At 37.8% G+C, this 23532-nt stretch overlaps 1 protein-coding gene across 11 annotated transcripts in view; it reads right to left on the bottom strand.

Annotated features, from left to right (window-relative positions):
- The window catches only part of CTNND2 (catenin delta 2), a 638012-nt gene that overhangs the window by 108343 nt on the left and 506137 nt on the right, over window positions 1-23532 (bottom strand). For all 11 annotated transcript variants that reach the window (XM_077182185.1, XM_077182224.1, XM_077182172.1 and 8 more), the window contains one exon: window positions 17888-18071. In XM_077182185.1, the coding sequence (XP_077038300.1) occupies window positions 17888-18071 (184 nt within the window). The remainder of the gene's footprint in view (window positions 1-17887; window positions 18072-23532) is intronic.

Raw genomic sequence — 23532 nt, 5'->3', positions numbered from 1 at the left:
TCCCTGAGCAAGAGATACTCAGCACCATCAGTACCTGCTGCCATGGGACCTGCTTTTACAACAAACCTCACCTCTAACAGTGCTCTCACTGCAGTGGAGCTATGCACGGGAAAAGAATCATCCTCTGTATGCTTCGTTTGCCAGTCAGACCAAATTAGCAAAAAGATAATTACAGCTTATAAAGGTGCCTGTTCTTTTATGAATAAACACTCATTCTAATTTTGTAATTATTATTTTACCATTCTCAGTTAATTGTCAGTTACTCGAAAACATAGCTTCCTCTGAAACACTGCAAACACAATTCCCTGAATTACAGTAAAATTTCCTGTATTAGGTATAAAGACTGCAAATTATTTAATAGAACTTTAGGAAGCTTAGTACTTATTTCCCAGCTCAGAGGAGATTTCCATTGCCAAAACCTTGCTGAAATAAATATGTCAGTACCAAATATGAGAGCATTTTTTCTTCCGTTTTTAGCAGGTGGCTCTGGTAAAATGACACTCCATCAAGATAGTATGTGTATAAATTGAGTATTGCAATGTTCCAGTTCCTTGTTCTTGAGTTATCTTTCTGCCCAGAGCAGATTGTCTCCATGTCCCTCCTCTGGACTTGCTCCAACAGGTCCATGACCTTCTGATTTTGGGGGCCCCAGAGCTGGATGCAGCACTCCAGCTGCTCTCTCAGGAGAGTAGAGTAGTGCTGGAGAGCCACCTCCCTCGACCTGGCTACGCTGCTTTTGATGCAGCCCAGGACATCACTGAGGTGTAAGCACACGCTCTTGGCTCATGTCCAGCCTTTCATCCACCAGAACTCCCAAGTGCTTCTTGGCAGGGCTGCTCTCAGTGGCTCTCCCAACCTCTGTGATTGCCCTGACCCAGGTGTGGCACCTTGCAGTTTGACTTGTTGAGCTTCATGAGGTTCTCATGGGCCCACTTCTCAAGATTGTCCGCGTCCCCCTGAATGAGACCCCTTCCTTCTCTTGTGTCTCCTGCACTGCTCAGCTTCGTGTCACCTGCAAATTCACTGAAGGTGCACTTGATCACTGCCAGTGAAGAGCACCGGCCTCAAGATAGAGCCTTGAGGGGCACCACTCATCACCAGTCTCCCCCTAAAGATAGAGCTATTGACCACAACTCTCTGTGTGCATCCATCCAGCCAATTCCTTATCCACCATGTGAGGCAGAGGTATTGGAGGGGCCTCAGCTGGGGCTCACCCTCTCTTTCCTACTGCAATCACAATCAGACAGTGATTGTGCTTTGCTGGGCACAAGCACCACTCCCTGTATCCTTGGGCTCTGGCAGCTGGTAAGTGTGTCTCTGATCACAGCTCTAGGAACTTCTTGGTCATATAAAACCACACCAGGGCTTAGAGGAAGGGAAGAATTGCACATGTGCTCCAGAAACACCCCCAGGCACCAATGGGTGCCACTGAACATTTCAGGGACATTCAGACACTGCACTAACTCTTCTACTGGAGGAGGCTTTGGAAAAGTTATCTGTATTTCATGTGCAGTATTTATCCTGCACTAACTTCCTCTGGTGACACAGGGTCTACCCTGAGAGCATTCGCTGGAAGAATTACTGAGAAACAACTATTCTGCAGTTCTTTGCTTGATGCTATTCCACAGTGCAGTGAAGTCCCTATGATAAAACTCTTGGTTACAACAGACAAGAAGTAATCCATATCCAGCTTCAATTTTATCTGCTTAATCTGCCTGATTCTCACCAAATATATCTTCACTCTTGCCTCACCATTTTACCTAAAATGTTGCCTTCAGCATCATGGTATTAAGCCACACAACACCACTGTCATCCATGTCATCTGTTCTCCTGAGAATCTCCATGGAAAGCAGCACCCTGGCAGATAGAAAACACAAATTCAGTGTTTTCCCACATTTTTGGGGGTGTGCTGGGCTTCTCCAAATACCACGTGAGCTGGTGGTACTGCTGTGACCAGTGGTGCTGCTGAGATGGCTGCAGCCAAAGCCACTCACATGATTTTGGTGAATGCCTGAAATTCAATCCACACCATGAAATATTTTCTCAAAACATGCCTAATTAAACTGAGCTGTTAAACATTCCTAATTCAGGCAGCAAAACCTCATACACCTGTCTTTGCTATCCGTTATAGCCTCTTAGGAGTCATGTCATGACTATCAATACGCCTCCTACCCTCTCTCCCCAAATAAAAATTATATCACCTAGGTCTTCAATTTACACATTTATAACCCAAAGTCCACTTGAAAACTGGCACTATAACCTGCCTCAGAAGATTCAGGCAGTCTGCTAGGCTGTAAACTTGATTTACAAATCTGCCCTGTTAACTGAACAAAACATGAAAGCCAAAAAAAATAGCAATGCCTGAGAAGTTGATCACTACTATAACACCAAAAATAACAGCAGTAACAAGCATAAACTCTCAAAGTTTACCTTAAAGATTAAGTGCAACCATCTTTATTTATTTAGACCAATGATGGAGTTACCCTGAACAAACAACAGAGAATTCTGGAAATACTTCAGTATACAAATTCACAGAACTCCAGAAAAATATGGAAGTATCAATGACATTGAAAAATAAGACCTAAATGTCCCACAGTTGTATTAGTTAGGTAAAGTGATTAACAAAAAAAAAAAAATCTACTGTGTTTCCTCTATGTCCAGTTCTTCAAAAATTGTAGTATTAATATTTTGCATAGAGCTTTCAAGTTTGGTTGCAATTTCAAGGGGATTTAACTTGAAGAATTTAGATACTAACAAATGGCAAGACACTGTGAATGTAATGGTCAATACTTTTTCTCTGCAGTTTCATCTTGATGTAAAGAATATGAAAACCAGCTTGCAACTGCAATTCTGAAAGTGTCTATTTAAATTAACATTAATTAAAAATGTCCAATATTGTAACTGTACATATAAATTTAAAGTACCATCAAAATACCACTTATTTTCTTATCTATTAAGAGAACCCAAATTAACACTCATTAGCCTATGTGACCATAATTGAAAAAAGATTTTCAAGTACAAATCTTTCTTGAGCTGTTTGGCTGACATTTGAAAGTAACATACTTGCAATTGCTAATCAGCTCATTGTCGTAACATGCTTTACAGAACAGTACAGTTAGAAAGTCAAGCACTGAGAACTCACATAATACCTAAATTAAGTTAGCCTCTGCATGCTTCATTCAACCCCTTTTACAGAATGGTTGTGATATGTTGTCTACGCTGTCACTTTTCACCCCTGTAGGACTCGCTGTGTGTGTGTGGGAATCCACCACACACAATGGATTTATTTGATGTGAATGCCAGTTTCACGTAGAAGGGTTTGTTGGGGTTGTTTTCCATTAGCCTGCTCACCTCTGTCAGCAAGTGCTCCGTGATCAATGCAAGGGAAGATGAATAATGGCCCTGACATGAGAAAGGAGGTAAGGGAATTTTGTTCTATTCCAGATTTTGTCTCAGAGCTTGTACTTTATGTATTCCCAGTTTTCCAGGGGCCTGACTTGAAACTCTGGAGTCACTCATGTAATCAATCTTAGAGTTGTTGGTTGGAAGAACCATCGGGAAGCCATCAGAGTCCAGCCTGCTGCCTATGGAAGGATTATCAAGACCAGATAAGGTCAGCGATTTTGCTGGAGAGCCTTGAAGTGATCCAAGGATGGACATTCCACCAACTCTCTGTTCCAGCGTTGCATTGCCTACCTGGTGAAGTGCAATGTCCAATCTGAACTTCCCAAACTGAAACATGTGACCTCTTCCCTCTCCAGATTCTGAGAATTCTTATTGAATGGAGTAGGCCCAAAGATGAAAACAGTGTTGCTCAGATGTCCACAGCAGTACCAAGAAAAGGGAGATAATCTTCCATACACCTGCTAGTCACAGATGTATCCCAGTCTACCATATACAGGAGGAAAAGACATTATTGGCTCATATTTGGATTGTTGTCCTCTATAAACCCAAAATCCTTTTCAAAAGTGTGCTGCTTTAGTCAGGATTTACAGCCTGTGCTAATAAAACAACAAAGGAATAGTATATTCCATCAGTGCTCTCCTTTCATCCACGTGGACAAACACTTTATCACACAAGGCGATCATGCTCACTAAACATGATTTGCCAGTGATAAATCCATGCTGACTGTTCCTCCATCATATGCTTTCAAATGGATTCTAAAAAGTCATAGTCCGTGTTTTTTCTGAGTTTTGAGATAAAGGTGATCCTTAGACTGTTTCTGTTCTCCTCAAAACCAGGTTAATTTTTAGCCTTTCTCTAGTTCTCAGTTCTCTAGTCACCTTCCCAAAACAACAGTGTGACAGATGCCTCACAACTGCACCAATCAGCTTTTTTTGCAGTACCCCTGTGTAAATTCCATCCAGTGTCATAGATCCAAATATGTACATATATGTGTATATATATATATATATATATATATACAGACACACACATATATATATATATTCTCCAAATAGCTCTTATCCTGTTGATGCCCATGCCTGCTTCTTCTTGCCCTTCTTAAAACACACTGAAATTTACAGGAGTTCAGGAGCATGATTTGCCTGATAAAACTGTGGCACAACAGGTGTTCTTCAGTCTTTTCCCTTTTATCCATCACTAATTTTTTCTTCCCCATGCATTAATGGACTTATATTTTCTCAACTTCCTTCTCCTTTTAGGATACATATGCTTGTAAAATCCCCTGCTGTGACCCTTTATATCCCAAGTTACCTCCCGCTGGTCTTTGATCTTCCTCATTTTATCTCCAAATGCAGCTTCTCATATTCCTTTAAAGGAATATGAAAAGCTGCATTTGTTGTTCTGGTTTCCATTCTGGTTTCTTCTTGTGCTTCAGGAGACTTTCTGTTTACCCAAGTAAGTGGTTCTACTATAATTTCCAATCTTCCTGTATAGCAGCATGATTTGCTTCCAAGTTTCCAGCAAGTTGATTGCTTTTTGTTTGGTGGTTTGAGGGATTTTTTTGTTTCTTTGTTTGTTTTGGGTTCATTTTGTTGTTGGTTTTTTTTTTTTTTTTTTTTTTAATTTGTGCACACTTTTCTCCTCTGAAATAGATTCACAAAGGATTCCAAGTCCAGTGAGTGTGTGACTGCCATGGATACCCTGATGCTGTGGTCAGGAGGAATGATCAAATACCTGGGCAGGTATGTTTAACAACCAAACTCAAACTTAGAAGAATGCCACTAGAGTTGAGAATAACCACCTAAATGTATAGTAAACAACCACAGGAGGTTGATATCAGATGCAATAGTCTGTACTGCTGGCTGATGTGATCCTGCTGCAGGGCACATGTACCCAGTGCTGCAAGTTACCTTCCACTTGCACTGCCAACATCATTCCTTTTCCTGCCTGGGTATCAAGGACTGCAACAGCAGTACTGCTTCAGGTGAGACAGTAGCAGGAGCTGTGCTGAAGCCCCTAACTTCATTTCACACCAACTATGAAAAAAGCAGAGCAAACTCCCAAATGGCATCTTCTGGAAATATTCTGTTTCTCATTGCAGATTCTAAGCATGAATGAATATTTATTATTGATAAAATTGATTAATTATTTGTTTCTTACTGAATACATGAACTTGAAAGAATGAACAGCACAAGGACAGACCTCCAGCATGGAGGAGTAAATGTGAAATGATTAAACAGGAAAAGCATGAAGAAGCTTAGATGCCTGCCAAGAGACCCATTCCCAATACTGCTGCATGTCTGCAGCAGTAAAAACTCCAGGTATTCAGATGTCACTATAAACATGATCAATCTCCTTTCTTTCCTTATCTAAGAGTAAGAAGGAAGGAAAGAAAGAAGGAAATGTTATTATTAGTACTATTTGAAACCAAGAAGTAAACGGGTGGGTAGTTTCACTGTTATCCTCATAACACATTCCTGCACTTGATTTAAGAATGGGGGCTATGAGGGTAATTTAGATTATAAGGAACAATGGAAATCAATTACTTTTACTGTATGGCAGCTACCTCAGAAATTTTTGATAGATGAAGGTCAGTACATGACAGTTACCACAGTATTTAAAAAACTCCAGTTCCTGCATATTTTTAAAAATCTATTAACATCTGATACAAGCTGTGGCTTGCATTAGAATCCCCCAAACTGTACTAAATGGAAAATACCTGAAGTACCCTCACACAAAGTAAAATATATTTTCTTTGCTAAAGTACGATAGTTGAAGCTCTCACATATTTATAGGGGAGGAAATATAAATAGTATCTAAAGGTTAGGCTACTTTCACTTTGTAAATGCTAATCTTTTTTAGTTTATAGTATAAAGATAATTTACTATAATGGTCTACCCAAACCGTTGAAGAATGGCTGACTACATAACCCATCCACTAGCAATAAAACATAATGATAGGGCTCATGCTATGAAAAACTAGCATTTGTTTATATAAATTAGCCCCTATTTAGTAATTACACTGCATGTCTGCCATAAGGTCAGGCAAAATGTAACCCCAGCAGAAGTGACACTGTAAGCATTATAATTTAGACAGAGATATGTTGGAGAATTATGGGGGATAATTAATCAGTTAATGCTTTCCATGGTGTTTCATGATATGTGGAGCCATGATTCTCCAATAAAATATTTGTGCTAATGCAATCACTTCCCACTGCCTCAAAACAAATTTTACTAACCTCATTATTCAGACCAAAGAGTACAAAAAAAAAAAGAAAAATATATAAATATATACAATCCCCTCTAGAGATGCACACGTCTTCCTGTTTTATTAGCAAGTAATTATGCATTTTCATTACAGATAATAATACTAGAAAAGTGCTTAAAGTACCTACATATTCAGTGGAAACAATTGTAAAAAAACCTGATTATTTACAGATCATCTTTGTATACACAAATGTGACATACATACAGCACTAGTATGCCTCTAAACAACCGTCATTCAGGTGTCTAGTTAAATAAGACACTTAAAACAAGTCATAAATTGCTTTTATAATCAAAGGAAGACAATTTGTTTTCCTGAAATCCTTCAAGGTGGAAACACTGCCTATTTATGTACTCCAGATTTTTTTTTTACTAAAGCGCAAATAGAATAATAATAAAAAAATCTTGGAAATCTTTGAGTAATTCACAGCCCAAGGACTCTTTTAGCTGATTATTCTATAACCTAGGTGAAGGTAAAAACAAAACTACCAATTCTCTAAAGGTAAGGGAAACAAAAAAAGCAAATACGTTGTTCTTGTAAAAACAATTAAAAACTCCCATGTCATTTCTGTATAAAATTTCAGATCCGAAAATGGTATAATTTATGTGAATTTCCCTCTTCCCTGTTTCAGTGCTGGTGATTCCAGTGGCAGCCACACTCCTGCTGATTTTGCTGGTGGATCCTATGCCTTGTGTGTGGACCAGGTGTCCTCAATAACCTCTGCAACCTAGTGACGGGGAAGGGTGACACGGTTCCATCTAAGAGTGGGCTAAGGAGGACTGCACTGTTTCCAAAGCAGATTGATATCCAGCACAGAAGATACCACCCCAGTTACATCACCATCCTTAATGTTAAATTAATAAATCTGCACCCTCCTTACTTAACTTGTCTCTGTTGGTTCTTCTCTTAAATGTGTCCCAGCTGATCCTTCTGTTGTGCACAGCAAATATTCATTCTAACTCACAAATGTTTGGTTTTGGTCATGCTATTGGTGAATGCAAACAGAAACGCTACTCCCTGCTCTGCTCCCTTTATTACATGGGCTATAAAAAGGATGACCTCCCACTTTAGTTTGTTAACTAAAAATAAGAGATTATTCCTGTGGGTTTATGAAATTTAGATACTTCTGAGGTGATAAGCTGTGCCCAAGGCCAAGCAGCTGTAGGTCTGTAGGTCTCTCTCCTCACTGACTGCAAGTGCCCACCTGTGCAGTCAGACCATGAGCACAGGCAGCTGACTCTCATGCCTAAATAACTACCATGAGTGCAAACAACATTGTGCATTTTCTCATATTTGCATTGATTAGAAGACACTCCTTTTTAACATGAAGTCTGGCAAGTAAACACAGCAGGTATCAAAATCAACCATAGTCAATCAATTTGACTAGTCAACTAAAAAACCTCCTCAGCACAAATCAATTATATAAAGCGAATACAGGGAATTAAGTAGGTTTTTTGTAAATAACTATTTTTATTATCCATTCTAGTGGGTATTTTTACTTCATTAGGGGATTAAAAAAACCCCTAAACTCAAATTTGTGTGGGCACAATACCTATATTGTGCCCTCTCACAACAATCTTTTTTAAACACTTTCCAAATATTGTTCTTTTGTGCACAGTAAATCCAATACAAAGATGGATGAATGACAGAAGGGGGAGAAGAGGAGGTGTTTCACAATACTACTGTCCTTCAAGAGGAAACACTGAAGCTGGAACCAGCTACCTGCAATAAATGACTACATGACAAAAAGAAATGAGCTGTGAATGTAAAAAAGCTACACTAGGACAAATACTTCAAAAGTACTTTGTCACAGAAATTGTCTGCATGGAGTGTGCAATCCTCGCTAAAAATACTATTATAGAATCATAAAATGGTCTGGGTTGGAAGGGGCCTTATAGACCATCTGGCTGCAGCCTCCCTGCCATGGGTAGGGACAACTTCCACTATCCCAGGTTGCTCAAATCCCCATCTAGCCTGGCCTTGAACACTTCCAGGAATGGGGCATACACAATTTTTCTGGACAACCAGTTCCAGTGCCTTACCACCCTCACAGTAAAGACTTTCCTTCTAACATATAATCTAAACCTACTCTCAGTTTTAAACCATTCCTCCTTGTCACTATATGCTCTGGTAAAATGATATCTTTCAGGCAGATGTTAAATATTTTCATAGTACAGGCATATGCATTTAAAATACTGGATTCTTAATTTTTTTTTTTACTGAATGTATTCTTTCTTTCCCAAGAAAACTGTCCCACCAGTAATAAAGATGTTGAAAATACTGTATATGAAGCTAATTTAGGGAAGACAGCTGGAAATAAACAATAAACACCTGAAATACAAACTCCTCAGTATCTCTAACTAATTTTTGACGAGGGCAGTGTGCCACCCTGTTTTCCATATTAGACAGAAATTAGCACAGACTTTGCTTGCAGAACACACAAAATTCTCTCCTTTTGTGCTGCTATTGCCTTTTTGAGGCAGTGTTTGCAAGGCTGTGTGGGTCAGTGTAGCTGGAAATCAGCACCATCTTGCCTAAGCTTTAAACCATCTCACTTCACTTGTGTGTTTGTATTATGACCACAGAAATATTCAAATTGGATAAAATCAATGAAATAGAAATGAATTACTGAAAAACATCACTTGCTTTTTACCTCGGTCTTTACAGAAGCATCAATTTACCCTCAAATTACCTGTCCCCTTTACTAATTCTCTCAGAAAGGGGGGGATCCATTTTATTCCAAGTAGTGGTCTTTATCTCCATTTCTCAATGTGTTCTTACCAGACTGCCCTCTCTTCATCAAAAGATATCAACAAAAAAAATCTTCCAAAGTGCTAAAACTCCTCTATGGAGATTTGCAGTGATGATAACAAGAACACAATCTCAACACTCACTAGACAAAGTTTCACAAAATATGATATTCTGAAATGATCATCTGCTTTTCAGGGTTCAGATCAGACAATGGCAGTCTGCATGTTTCATCACACCCCTCAGGAGCTGTATTTTTATTTACTTACTTCATCAGGAGAGTTTTTGGGAAAATATTTCTCAAACAGAAAAAAGTTGCAAAGTTTGTGAATGTGATTAGTAGGGACTGCAGCTCTTGGGGCTTCAGTGCTACACTTACTGCTGGAGAGCATTTCTCACCAGCTCTCAGCAGCTCACCAACCTGCAGACATGGGGAATGCCATCAAAGCATCTCTCAGGAGATTTGAGCACTGCCTCAGCTTGGGTTGCTGGCATTAATTACTCCTGTGCCTGAAGCCCAACAGTTCACATGCCCACAGCATTCGAAAGGAGCTGATAAAATGTTTACTCTGTGATGTTGGCTGGCTTACTCAGAAGGCTGAAGCAAGCTCAGTGTACTTCAAATACATCTCTCTGCTGCAAATCCTCAGACTGAGCAGAAACCAAATGATCCTCCCATTCCTAGGCAAAGTTCATTCAGATTTTAAGACATTCATCAAGAGACAAAGAGGGAAAGTTGCAGAAGTACAACCTGCTTTCCTTCACTATTCAGAGTCACGGGTTTTCACATGTTCCTTTTCCATATTGCCTAGTAATGCAAATAATTTTAGGAAGAGAAAATCTAGTCAATATAGAAACCATGCAATAAGCACTAAAGAACCCAAACTTACTGAGTGCTATTTTATTATCTCTGGTGAAATTGAGTGGGCATACAAACTCTGAATGACTGTGTTTCTCATCTTTCTTGGGTAAATAAAACATCATCCTCTATCATCAATCACTGTGACCATGAGTAGTACCGCAGAATTGTCACAATCAGCTTTTCTCTCATGCTGAGACAAATAATATTTTCTGTGGAGCCAGACTATATGAGTTTGTCAAAGTACCCATTCAAAAAAGACCATTTAGGATTTTTGATGGTCAGCAAAGCCACAACAGAGGAACACCTTGATTCCCAGTGACACTCCTGGTTATTCTTCTCAATGGGCCCAGACAGCCATGAAAAAATTGGCTCCATCTCTTTATCTTCCCACACAGTGACTGCATGGATGAGCTCTAAAATACATGTGGTACCACACAGGCTTAGGGGGCTCTTCCCAAAAAAGAAAACATCTGTGGTACTGTGATACACAATTCTGCAGCTGGCCAGTGAGAAGGAGACCTGTTATTGTCAGCTGTGCTTAAGAGTCAGCTAAAATCAAGCCAGCAGGACATGAAGACTCAAATCATACTTTATTACAGTGTCTGCCAAGCTAACACTCGTTACTGCATAAACAGAAACTGTTTTGAAATTACAAAAACCCCAAACAACAAAGTTGAAGCCATTTCACAAAAAAACCTGCTTTCTTCAAAGCATTCACATCCACAAGGCTTAAACTGCTGGCAGAAGGAAATGTAAATTAACACTACCTAACTATGCAAATAAGAAAGGACATTTAATTTTCACATTAGGCACTACTTAACAGTAGGCATTCAACCTGAAAGGAAATTAAATCATCCAAATCTGGAAAAACAGTCAGTCCTTCAAAATATAGTTGAGATATTCAACACCCCCCACATTTAAGGCTAGGGTACATCATAAGCCATTCAGCCTTAGAAGCAACACTTTATAATTTTATCACTGTTGCTGAGCCTAAGAATATCCTAAGATGCAAAAGGCATATTCATTCTTTTCAAATGTAGGTCTATAATTTCCAAAAACAGTAAATTACTTAAATACAGGAAGAACACACTCCTGCCATAGCAATAAGTAAATACTTCTAATTGTATGACACCCAGTTAAACTGTGGACTTTTTCCCTGAAATAATCCACATACATTCATGTTAAAGAGAATAAAATATGTCAGTTGAAGAATAAAAACTAAATTTCAGCTAGGTTCTACACTCAACAAACAAGTCCGGTATTTCTATTTGGCATCCACACATGAAGCCCCACTGACCCATGAGTGAGTTTCCTTGTTTGCCCAGGAACCACTTACACAGTATTTTGAAGATGTATGTTGACAGATCACGTTTTGGCTAACTCTGTGCAAAATCAATACATTGGGAGTTTGTTCTGTGTTTGAAAGCAGATTTTTGCAGAGCAGCCCAGCATCTCTTTTATCAGATAAAATGATGCAGGAAGGAGGTATGCTACCAAAGCTGCTATGTTTTTAAGTACAGAAAGTAAAAAGTGGCTGGAATTATGTTGTATTATTTTTTAGACCAAAAAAGGATACAAAGAGCATTCCATAATATCAGCTTAAAATCAAAATTTCTGCGTAAGATTTTCATTAGCTTGAGCTCAGAACAAACTTCCAGAGCTATACAGAATTTGAAGCATCAATTTGATGTGTTGAAATAATGCTTTTACCAGGAATGCTGAAGAAGCATTAGAAGCATTATACTTGAGAGTGCTATTTGAATGCCACTGCTATAATTAATACAGTATGACCTTGTATAAACCTTATAAATTAGTTCATGAATATGCAAATTAGGAATAACTACACTGTGAAGAAAAAGTGGGGTGCTTAAATATCTGACACAACTACACATTTAATTCTGTTGGTACTTTTCCCTTGAGTATCTTCTGAATAAAAATATTACAGCAGTAATCAGAGGACACTGATCTATTCCTACTAAAATGTCTCTCTTCCTCTGAGTCTTAACATTAGACTTTTATTTCAGCTACATTTCTGAACAATTGCAGCATTTAGGAAGGAACAATCTCTTTAATATTTTGCAGAAATTCACCTTCAAAACTTTAGGCTTAACTGGGATGCAATTGCTGTGACCTCTCATTGGTTTGTGACTCTCTTCTAGGCTGGAACCTAGATTCTTGAAAAGGTGATATACACATTTTCCTGCAGACTGACTTTTTTATTTCCTTTGCTTTTTTCCATTTTGGCTTGTGGGAACTGCTTGTACTAACAGTCCCTCCCTTGAGAAGGCTGTCTGTGGAAATACACAATTCATTTGAGTTTTGTCCTAACTTTGCATTCTGACAGGTTTATTTCTGACAGAAAGAAACCTGTCAGAATGCAAAGTTAGGACAAAACTCAAATGAATGGGCTTTCTGTGGACAAAATTACATGGTCAGAGCCTGAGAAAAGCTCCAGGTTCTAGAAAAGCATGGAAAGGACTGAGATGGGTTGGTAAATCCAAAATCTCTATATCCACCGCAGCATCAACAGAGATGGACAAAACATGACTGCTCTGTTATCAGGAGGAGAATCACAAAATCAGCAACAGCAGTCCTGGTCCTACTGTAAGAAGCCAGCTGCATCTATACTCAACAGCAGATATTCAGAGCTTGAAGACAGAAAGTTATCTTGGCTTCCATAATCATCCTGTCTATATCTGAATGCATACAACACAAACACACCCACACCCTTGCACATACATACATACATGTATCACTTTAGTCTCAAACATGTTTCACATACATGTGTGTACATATATATTTCTCTAGACTGAACAGATGACCAATAATACAGACTGAGTCATTTATTTGATGCTGCTCCCATGTCTTATTTTGTCAGTATGCAGCATGTTCTACTGAAAACAGAGTACAGAAGTTCCTAAGGACAGGAGTCAATAGACTTTGAATGTTTAGAAGAGAACTGGAGAAGATATAAGATAGTGAGAAAAATACACTGGATGTAAATCTCTGTGAGATACATCACTCAGCCGCAAACCAGTTGAAAACATTTGATATTCAGATTTCAAAGCTAACAAAAATTGTTTTAACAAGGCAATCTGTTCCTTCCAAAAGTTGATCTATCCAGAAAATACTACTGAGTCAGTTATTCAAGTCATGTTTTAAAAGCACTTTTCCCCCTTGCTCTTCTACTTTGAGAGCTTGTTACATATTTATTCAGTTGAAAAATAATTGAAATTAATAAGGTATTTTGTTAAAGGTTTACAAATAAGAAAGTATGAAGTATGAAGCTTGGAAAGATATGGAGCTTTCTAAATGAATAACCTCTAGAATGATACTCTCATACAATTTCTAACAGACTAATGGGGTAAAGAAAAATATTTTAACAAGTCTTTGATTTTCACAATTGCCCCTCTACTTTCAGTGTATGATTATAGATTGAGTAAAACATGGAAGAAAGAAAAAGAATTTAACAATTCTGTGTCTAAACCCACATTAGAATTTTAAAATAGTAAAGTCTTAAAATTATTTTAAGTCCTCAGATTGTATTCATTTAACTTAAATTCATTTTAAATTAATAGAAAAAAACAAGGTTCTAGATTGCATGAGGCAAAAATTTTTGAAAATTTTTTTGTCTGCAATTTTTTTCAAATAAATCTCGGGACAGGGATTTATAGTTTTGTGATAAGTAACCTTGATGTTTCAGGTTAAGACGACATTATTCAATGTCTCTCTTGCTGATTTTTAAATTTCAGATTAGGGATTGCAAACCCTCTCCCATTAACAACTGGGATTACAAATTCAGTTTTCACCTGACTATCCCTAACTTTCACCTAACTATCCCCAACCTATTTAAATGAATCAGAAATTATAAATCAAAGATACAATATTTCCCTAATACAAGTAAAAGGGTCGCAGCTAAAATACAAAAGGAAAAAAAGAAGTCTAACTTTACCAGAGCTTAATGAGGTAAGGTACTAGTATCTCAGTGGGGAGGCAACTAAATTGGGTGATTACTCCAACATGTCACACTGAGGTCTGGCAATTTATGAAAGCTGAATATTTAGATTAAATTTGTAAGTGATAGCCATAATGCTGTATTTAGATCTTTGAATTATCTAAACAGTTTCAAAGTGTTACAGTTATTAATTTGTTTCAAAATTAATTTGTACAATATTGTATTAAAAGACTTTATTTTTTTTAATCAGAAAAGTATGCAAAGTGTAGTTTGTAAATAACATCTTTAAGGAAAAGAGAAAATAACAGGAGAAGGTCTGCTATTGCTGCTGTTTTTATGTGATTTCAGCTGCATTACTGGGTGATTGGAGTTACAGACATAAGAATGTTGTTAAGAAGGATAATGAGTAAGCATAAGTACTAAAAATTGTAGGTAATAACCAAATTTTTAAATTGAAAAATTGTAAGAAATTCTCATCAAGAAACTGAGAAAACAAACATCAGCAGAAAGAATAATAATTCATATACTGCTGTGACAAAAACATAAAACAAAGATCTGATTATTCCTGTATAATGGTCATTGTACACTACTCACTAGCATTTATATGGGGTGGATTATTGTACGTCACCTCTCAGTTATTATTTAAGTTTTTCAGCAGTGAATACACCAGACAACCAAAGTCACAGAAGACTGAAAAAACCCTCAAACCCAAATTCTCCTGGCATATGTGTTAGCTTTAAATCTATGTAATACAACCTCAAGTCTCTAAAATTTGCCAACATTAGGTATTCAGAATTTGTCAAGTGTCCTGAGCACCACTACTCTTCCTCTGATACTGAGCACTGTCACTGGTAATCCTGATGCAAATGAACTTTAACTGCATCCCCTCAAAATGAGCTCTATCAAAAACAGAAAAAGAAAACAGCAGAGGACAACCAAACCAGAGTCTTAGAAGAAATTCTCCCATGGAAGATGCCAATGGACTCCATTTAGCAGATAAGCATAGCACAACCTCAGCCAGCATCCACACTACATCTTGATTTACCTCCCTTGTCCACTGAGATCTAGAAATGGAACTACAGGTCTTGTAACTAGACCCAAGTGGAAAGTGTGAAAGCTGTTCAGTTTATTGAGGGTGGTGGGTATTTCACCTGAACAGAGCAAGACTCCAACCATCTTCACATAATTTTCTAATCTTTTCATTCTGACACCTGCTGTTTTCTCCAGTCTACAGTCCTGTATATTACAGGAATTCAACAGAAAAAACCAATTACCTTCTCAGGGATGAGCTTGCACTTTTCTCTCTTGCACAATCTCAGATTTGACATTTTGCATAGAGAGAGATATGTTCAACAGTGGGGAAAAGTAAGCAAGAGAAGTTACCACTGGTGTGAAGTAGAAGTAAGTTTCAACCCTCTCCAAATGTTCATGCTCTGCCAAAGAGCATCCACACAGACTCAGTGGGATGGAACTATCTAAGGAAGATGGATGGAGGCCAAAAAAATATCTGAAGCCACTAGAGAGGATAGAAAGATGCATTTGGGAAATAGTGAGGGTTTGATACCAGAAAGATATTAAAAAGCGTATTATGATTGAAAGGCCTGGGCTTAGAAGGAAGACCAAGCTGCTCAGGACAGCAGTTTGAGCTGCTGCTACAGCTACCTGGAAAGGATTCAGGAGCTTTAATATGCACAGTCTTTTGCAGGCAGATATGAGCTTATTTAGCACGAGCTGCCCAGAAGCCATTCTGCCATGGGAGCAGCCCATCAAGCGCTGGGTAGGAAGCCTTGCTGCAAAGCCGTGTGTGTTCCATAGGCAACGTACCCTTCTGCCGTGGCCCCAGTCCTCAGGCTCACCCGGGCTGCAGGCTACTGTAAGCTCACATCAGTTTGCAAATGGGCGTGCACACACACTCACAAGGGAAAAAACAGAAAGAAGAAAGATTTCAAGACCAGTGTGCAATGAATCCATCAACTAAGAGGTAGGAAAAACTGAAGTTTGCGGGATCAGGGATGAGCATTGGTCGCTGAGAAGCAGTTGAGAAAAATTAACAGGAAGATGGAACTTATGATGAGGGGAGAGCAACACCAGATATGCTCACTCAGAGAGGGGACACTGTGAAGCCCCAAATTTGTACCAGAAGTTTCTTTCAGAGGCAGCTCTTTAACTGAGACACATTAAATACTGGAAATGTGAGACTTTTAATGTAGTAAAGGTCTTCATGTAACACCTTCTGTCACCTCCTAGACATTATGGCAACTTTTTTTGGTAGTGATTTGAATTCAATGCAACACAATTATATCATAAACTCTTTAAAAAAAAAGTCAAAACAACTCAGGTAAAAACACCTGGCTTCAGTCACATACCCCAAGATAGCTGGTATTCACATAATCACACCTGGCTTGAAGTCCAATACTGCAATACTGCATTTAATTCCAATTTGCAATATGGAAGTTATTATCTTCTATCTTTCATTCTCTTTTGATTGCATTCAAACTGTCAGTAATATTTAATGCTTTTTCCCTTAAACTTTTCAAATATAACTTTGGAAAGGGAGACATTTCATTTGATGAAAGAGCACAAACACAAAAAGGTGCTTGCTACAGATAAATAAAAAATATTGCTATTTTACTTTGCCTCCTATCACTTTTCTTTTTTATTTAGCTCTTTAATGTATATCTGCTGTGGATGCAGCCTACAACATAGATTGCCTTACTGACACCTACTATTCACTATGTTATTTTCTGTAATGTATGTAAAAATATTAACTAATCTATTTTCATATCTATGGGATGGATTACAGATTATTTCCTCCAATATACCTGGAGAAAAAAAATCTACACTTAAAAAGAACCTGCCTATTATCTTAAAACATTTCACGAAAATGATATGCATTGGAATTCAGAAATTGCTATGACTCTATCCTTTAGTAAGATTCTGTCAAAACTGAAACTCTTCTTACTCATTCTACTTTTATTCTCACATCTACAGTGACTTTTAGGAATGGACAGATCAAATTGCACATATTTATATAAATGCACCTTTGCATTGCATATACAAGTTTGGCATAGAAACACAAACATAAATAGTTCTCATATTTGTTAAGGATTTATTTAAGTCTTTTGGTTGATAAATGTTAAATTGATTGATCTCTCATTGAAATTCTCATCTCCCCAGAGCATAAAAAATCTACTTATATATTTATCACAACTCCAGCAATGGCATCTGGAACCTTTAAGACACGTTACTTTTTGTGAACATCTTAATTATTTTTTGTACTGATTAAATTTGATGTAATAGTGAGAACATACTGACTTTATTTTAGCAAATGGGGAAACAAGACAAATCTACAAGAGAGAAAATAGATGTAATATACAAGCTTGGAAGAAAACATCTAAGAAAAGAAAAACAGAAAATCCCCAACAGCTCTTCTAAAGATTATTTTTGACTGACCTGAAGCTTGTATTCTAATTAATTTCCAACTTTAGGTTTACATCACTGAAAGTCATCATCTTTTTTGATGGACTTATTATTTATGGACATCATCTTTCTTGATGGACAATTATTTAGTTCACAGATGACTACGAATGAGGAATACCAATTCAAACAAGAGCAAGACGATAAAGGCAAAGCACAGGTTTTGAAGTACTCACCTTAGGCACCCAGTGGCATTGCGCAGCACCTGTGATGAATGGAGCTGTATTTTATGATCATCCTGGAGTGGAGAGTTTTCCCATCCAGAGTGAGGGATGATCACTGCATTGGTCAACACTGCAAGGGCATCCTGGATGATTGGCATTTTCAGTGCATCACAGGAGGATAGATTCCAGAGAACTCCTACAAAAAGTAAAATGACTAAAAATTAACACTTCTTCAAAACAAGTTTTGAATGTTTTTTGTTTAAAAAAACCCAATCGAAGCCAATATATTTCACAGCATTGGTGTATTCAATTTAGCTGTTTCTGTCCAAAATAAAACAGACTACATTGTAGATGGGGCTGAATGACACCTGCAAACTTTTGCAGTGGGAATACAGCTTTAAATATGAAACACGTAGACACAGGAGCACTGGAAATTTCTCAGAGCTCTGCCCAAAGTCTGAGCAGCTGGTTATGATCTAGGCCTACACAGGCTGTGAAGCACACATGGAATGAAGGAATTTTTTAGGGCATGGTCTTCAGATATCTTTCTTCTAAGTAAAATTAATAAAAACCAGTAGCAGAAAACAGGTTCTACACTAAAACTTTCACTGTTGATAGATACACATTGAGAGAACAAAACCTCCACCCTGTGATCATCACTGTAATGGAAGTAACTGTCTAGGCTTCTTGGTACTACAAGCAAAACCTGATACAGTAGTATTTTCTGCAAGTAATGTTATATTTTCCAAATATTTAGCTATACAAAGGTAGAGAATACTGTAATTTTTACATGGAAACAGCAAGCTCAATGGTGCAACTAACAAGGACATTTACTGGAGTTTAAAAAAACCAAAATCCCTTCTGTTGCACCTCGGAATGTGCCAAAGAAAAAGAAGAGAAATCAAGAGCCAAAGTTTTCTAAGCACATCTGCAAAGATCAAGGTCACTGCAATTGTGCCACACAGAAGGCAGGCAAGAAATTGTAAGGAGCAAAAGACATACTGCTTTCCATTCCCATATTTATGTATTTGCAGGAAAAGCACAGGTGACTTCAGTGCTGTGCCAAGTGCCGGCTGCTGCCGGGCAGCTCTTACTGCTGGGGGAAGCTGGAGGACAATTTGCTATTCTGAAGAACCAGTGTCTTTCTTTTAGCTCAGCACCCTCCCAGCAGTAGCTGGACAAAGAAGCTGCCCCATCATGCCCCTCCCCTTGTCAACAGGCGTCCTCTTCTGTAGAATCCAATCCTACTCCTCCCTACTCTCCTTCCCAAAGGACAGTAGGCCTGGCATCATATCTAACCTTGAGTGGCAAAACTGAGTTTTGATTTTATATCTATCAAAAGTTTTCAACCAAAAGAGAATAATTACTACCCTCATCATCATTGTATATAGGTTACAAATACAAACACTACAAAAAATCCAAGTGAGTTTGTGGGAGGAAAAAGCTGAAGGAAGGCCTTAGGAACACAGACTCATTTATAAATACAAGCAGCAAGAACACTACTTGCTCAAGATTTTCCTTAGCATTCTGTGCTTTGACAGAGCAGTCAGGAATCAACTTGCATTTTTTGATTTCCCTTTAAAATTAATTACCTCTATAGGGAGACTGTTTCAGTTATACCATTTCATGTTTAAATTATTTTATATGCTAACTATCTGCAAAGGTAGTTACACAGTTTAATATAAAACTTTGATCAGTATACTAGTAAAAGAAACCCTATTAACATGATCTGCATGAGGAAGACCAACTTCAGCTACAGACAAAAAAACCCCAGAAATAAGAAAAATGTTCATTTTAATAATATTCATTTTTCATTAAGAATTGTTACTTTAAAGGGAAAAGAGTCTTTGTTTGAATTCTGTTCTGAATGTCATAATGAAAAGGAATTCCATATTTAAAGGAATAAAGACCTTCATAAGGATATTTATACTTGCTTTTCTATGTGTTCTTGCTCTTGGAAAGCTTTAATGGCACATCTACTATTCTTGAAATACCTAGCATTTTGCTGGTTTTGTCAGTAAGAACAACAATACAGTTGCCTTTTTTTTTTAAACATTTATCTAGACAGGTGTAGATGATGTGCATGGTATAAAAGCAGAGAATCAGAATGCAAATCTTTCCCCCTTTAAGGTTCAGTTTAGTTCTTATGCAAGACAAGAGGCTGTAACTTTATAAAGAAGTCCTGTTTTAAAAGTGAAGTAGAAGAGAGTATTTTGATGGCAGCAAAACAATATTTTGGGTTTCAAGAAGTAGTCATGAACTGGAAAAGCAGAAAAGAATACAAAACAAGCAAACATAAGAGCCCCATCTAGCAAAATGCTTAAAGAACATGTATGTCAAAGCTATTTTCTATTCACTTCAGGTTCTTGCAAATTTAAAGTAAACTCACATTAACATCATGGTATTCAGCAACAGTTGAGCCTAGAAAAATTCTTAAAGCCCTCTTTCTCTCTGATTTCTCTAACTGGAAAATTAAACCTTCAGAGTAAGAGGATGATGGCTAAAATGCCTATTACACCTTCTCCTAAAATGATTTTAAGTCAAGGCAGAAGCAAGCAAAATTTAAGTCAAGGCAGAAGCATTGCCCAGTGAGCCTGATGCCTTCTTCCAAGTTTTTACTGCTCACAGTTTTAAAGAGTGAGATAATCCTCTTTCACCCCAGAACAATGCATTTTATCTAATTGAGACTGAATACTACCAACCACATGAACCAAAAATTTTCTACTGACATGCTACAATTTATTCTCACAAGCAGTGCAGTCTGCTACATGCTGAGGTTGGCATTCTACACACCTCCTTGTAACCTTCTTAATTAAGAAATTTGCAATTACAAAAGGGCATTGGCAATTCACTCCTCACTGTTTTTGCTGAGGATAACCTGGAGCTAGATTTATGTGGGATCTGAGAAGATGATCCATTGCCTTGACTTTGCAAGGGAGAATGACAGTAACATAAATCCTTTACCTGATACACCTTCCATTACAGAGTCACCTTTTCACCACATGATTCTGAACATTATTTTCCAAGTGTCTATTCATGACATGCCTTTAGGGCTACTGTAAGAAACTTACAGAATACTCTGAAAGCCCTGACTGAACTGGGTTTCTGAGCACAAGAAGCAACTCTGCAATAGCCTCAGAGGTGCCTTGACTGAGCCCTGGAGAATTTGCATTGCCATCACCTGCTCACAGGAAGGTAAGGGACTGGACTCACCAGTGGCCAATGTCAAAAAGCAGGATCCACCCAACAACCCAACAGTCCAACCCAACTGTTTACCATCCACAGACTGACTCTTGTGAGAGGTATGAAATAAAGAACTAATCAGTGTTGAACATCTCTTAATCACTTTCATTCATATCTTATCTTCTTCTTGCTTTTAAAGCTCTGAGGCATTCAGATTAAGCATTTTGCGTCCCCATTTTCAGATAACTATTTGGTTATATTAGAAGACTTGTAGAAAGACAAAAAGAGCTACACCAGACTGAGCAAGTCTTTTTGCAGGTTGAGGTTTTTCACCCTTACATATAAAAAATGGAAATACAGTGAAAAAGTATCTTGCAATCACATTTTAAACTTAAAACTGAGGAGAAACTGGTATTGAAAATATTCAGTTCATTCCAGTTAGAAGATGAATTTTGGGTCTGAGTATTAGTCTAGCAGACATCAGATGAAGGATTCTTAGAGAAGACTATAGGAATGCTTATTCTGGAGATCTTACTGCATCAAGTTGCATCTTCTGGAGTAGTTTATCAGAGGTCATGCAACTGCTATGCCCAATGGGTTGCCCAGTTTATTGGAGCAGTCAGAGTGAAAACCCCATAATCTCTGAATCAGGCTGGAGCTCAAACTCATGGTGATTAAACACTTCAATGCATTTTTGTGCTGGTGTTTTAGTAAGAACTGGTATATGTATATCTATAGTCAGATATAACTCAAGACCTGATAAGCCACATGCTATCCTTATTCCATTCAAAGTTAAGAACATAGAGATCACATACATCTATGCAAAAAATACAATCATAGCAATAGAACATATGCAAAACCACGAAGGTCTAAACAACTAGTTAGCTCATGATTTAATGCAACATCAAATTATGACTTATATATAAAAAACAAACCTCTCAGAACAACTTCAGACTACAAATATAAATGGAAACCAAGAAACTGGAAAAGTAATCTTTTCCAAAAAGCATTACCCCTGCCACTATGTTTTTAAAAATAAATTATATGGTAAAAAGATTGTAAGTAAACAAATACTGTTTGGAGAAACGAAATTTGATTCTTCTCAATATGGGATGTTTAAGCCAACTTTCATATTCTCTGTAAAAATAAAAATCCAAAAGTATTCTAATATATCCAGGTTCTCCTTTTCCATGATAATTTAATAGTTTGGTCATGGAATGATGCGGAAACCCATTTGATATTGCTGAGAGACTGCATCCCACAAATAGAGACCAAAGCATCGGCAGGCATTTTTGTTTATATGCTGAAGGCACAGAAATACTACTGGGAGTTTCCCTCAGAAACATGACAATTAAGATTGAAATCTGAGTGCTAAATACCCTGCACAGAAGCCAAGCACAAGGGATCTTTTGCTGGAATCCTTAGGAAAAACAACTTCTAGCTCAAGCTCCCAAGTGCTAGAAAAGTCATTTGCTGGCTGCTGCTTGGAGCCCCTGCTGTAATTGCAAGGCTGCTCTGCAGAGCTGGATCTGCTCCCTGGCAGCAGGTGTGGGCTCCTGATAGATCACAGCAGTTCTGCTGCAGAGATGCTGAATATCAACCACAACATTTCTTAATACAAAGTGCAGTAAGACTTCACAACCAGCCCAACTGTGAGAAACTGGCTCAGTAACAGACTTTCTGTAGGAAAGAAAAAGTGGCTGATTTGAAAAGTTCTGGCACCTGAACAACATTTAGCTCAGACGGAATCTCCTTAGAAGCACACTCTGAAAGTAAGTTAAAAACTGGCATAACAGATGAGGAACTTTCACCAGTGTTCCTGAATATTTATCTGGTTTGTGAACAACTACCTATGCATACCTTGCTGTAATTCAAAGGTTGACATGCACAGAGTGGTTTGCTATCTGTGTATAAGCTGACATAGGAAAATTCCACATTGATAAATACTGAACTTCAGTAAAAGCCACAAGCAGGCAGGAGCTCATGGAACACTAAGCAAAGTCGCAGCAGTAATTTCTCTGCTTTGCATCCACTCATAGACTTATAAGGGAAAAGCTTCCACAGAGGAGAAGGATAATTATGGTGTGGCTTTTTTTGTTTTATTACAAAAAATACAACTGATCTTGACTACATAAAAATACAAGGCTACATAGAGTATAAAAAGTATAAATAATTCCTCTGAAAAACTAGCCCTTTTTTTCCTCAATTGCTGCTCTTTTCATCTGAAAATTACATCTTGGATTTTATTAAAACAAAAAGGAGGGGCCAATTTTAGTATTAAGACCAAGTTCCACCCAAATGCTATTGCAGTATTGTATTTCTCTAATGGGACTGAATTCTGACCTAAGGTTGCTCCTCTTTTTCTGCTGTACACTGAAAATTAACACATAACTGTGGAAAGGAAGAAGTATCAGCCAAGAATGTTAGAGGGTTATTAGCCTTCATATTAAACAGCAGAGGAAATACTGGAAGAG

The sequence above is a fragment of the Agelaius phoeniceus genome, chromosome 1 (assembly GCF_051311805.1).
Source record: "Agelaius phoeniceus isolate bAgePho1 chromosome 1, bAgePho1.hap1, whole genome shotgun sequence".
Lineage (NCBI taxonomy): Eukaryota > Metazoa > Chordata > Aves > Passeriformes > Icteridae > Agelaius > Agelaius phoeniceus.
This window is presented reverse-complemented; position numbering and strand designations above follow the sequence as displayed.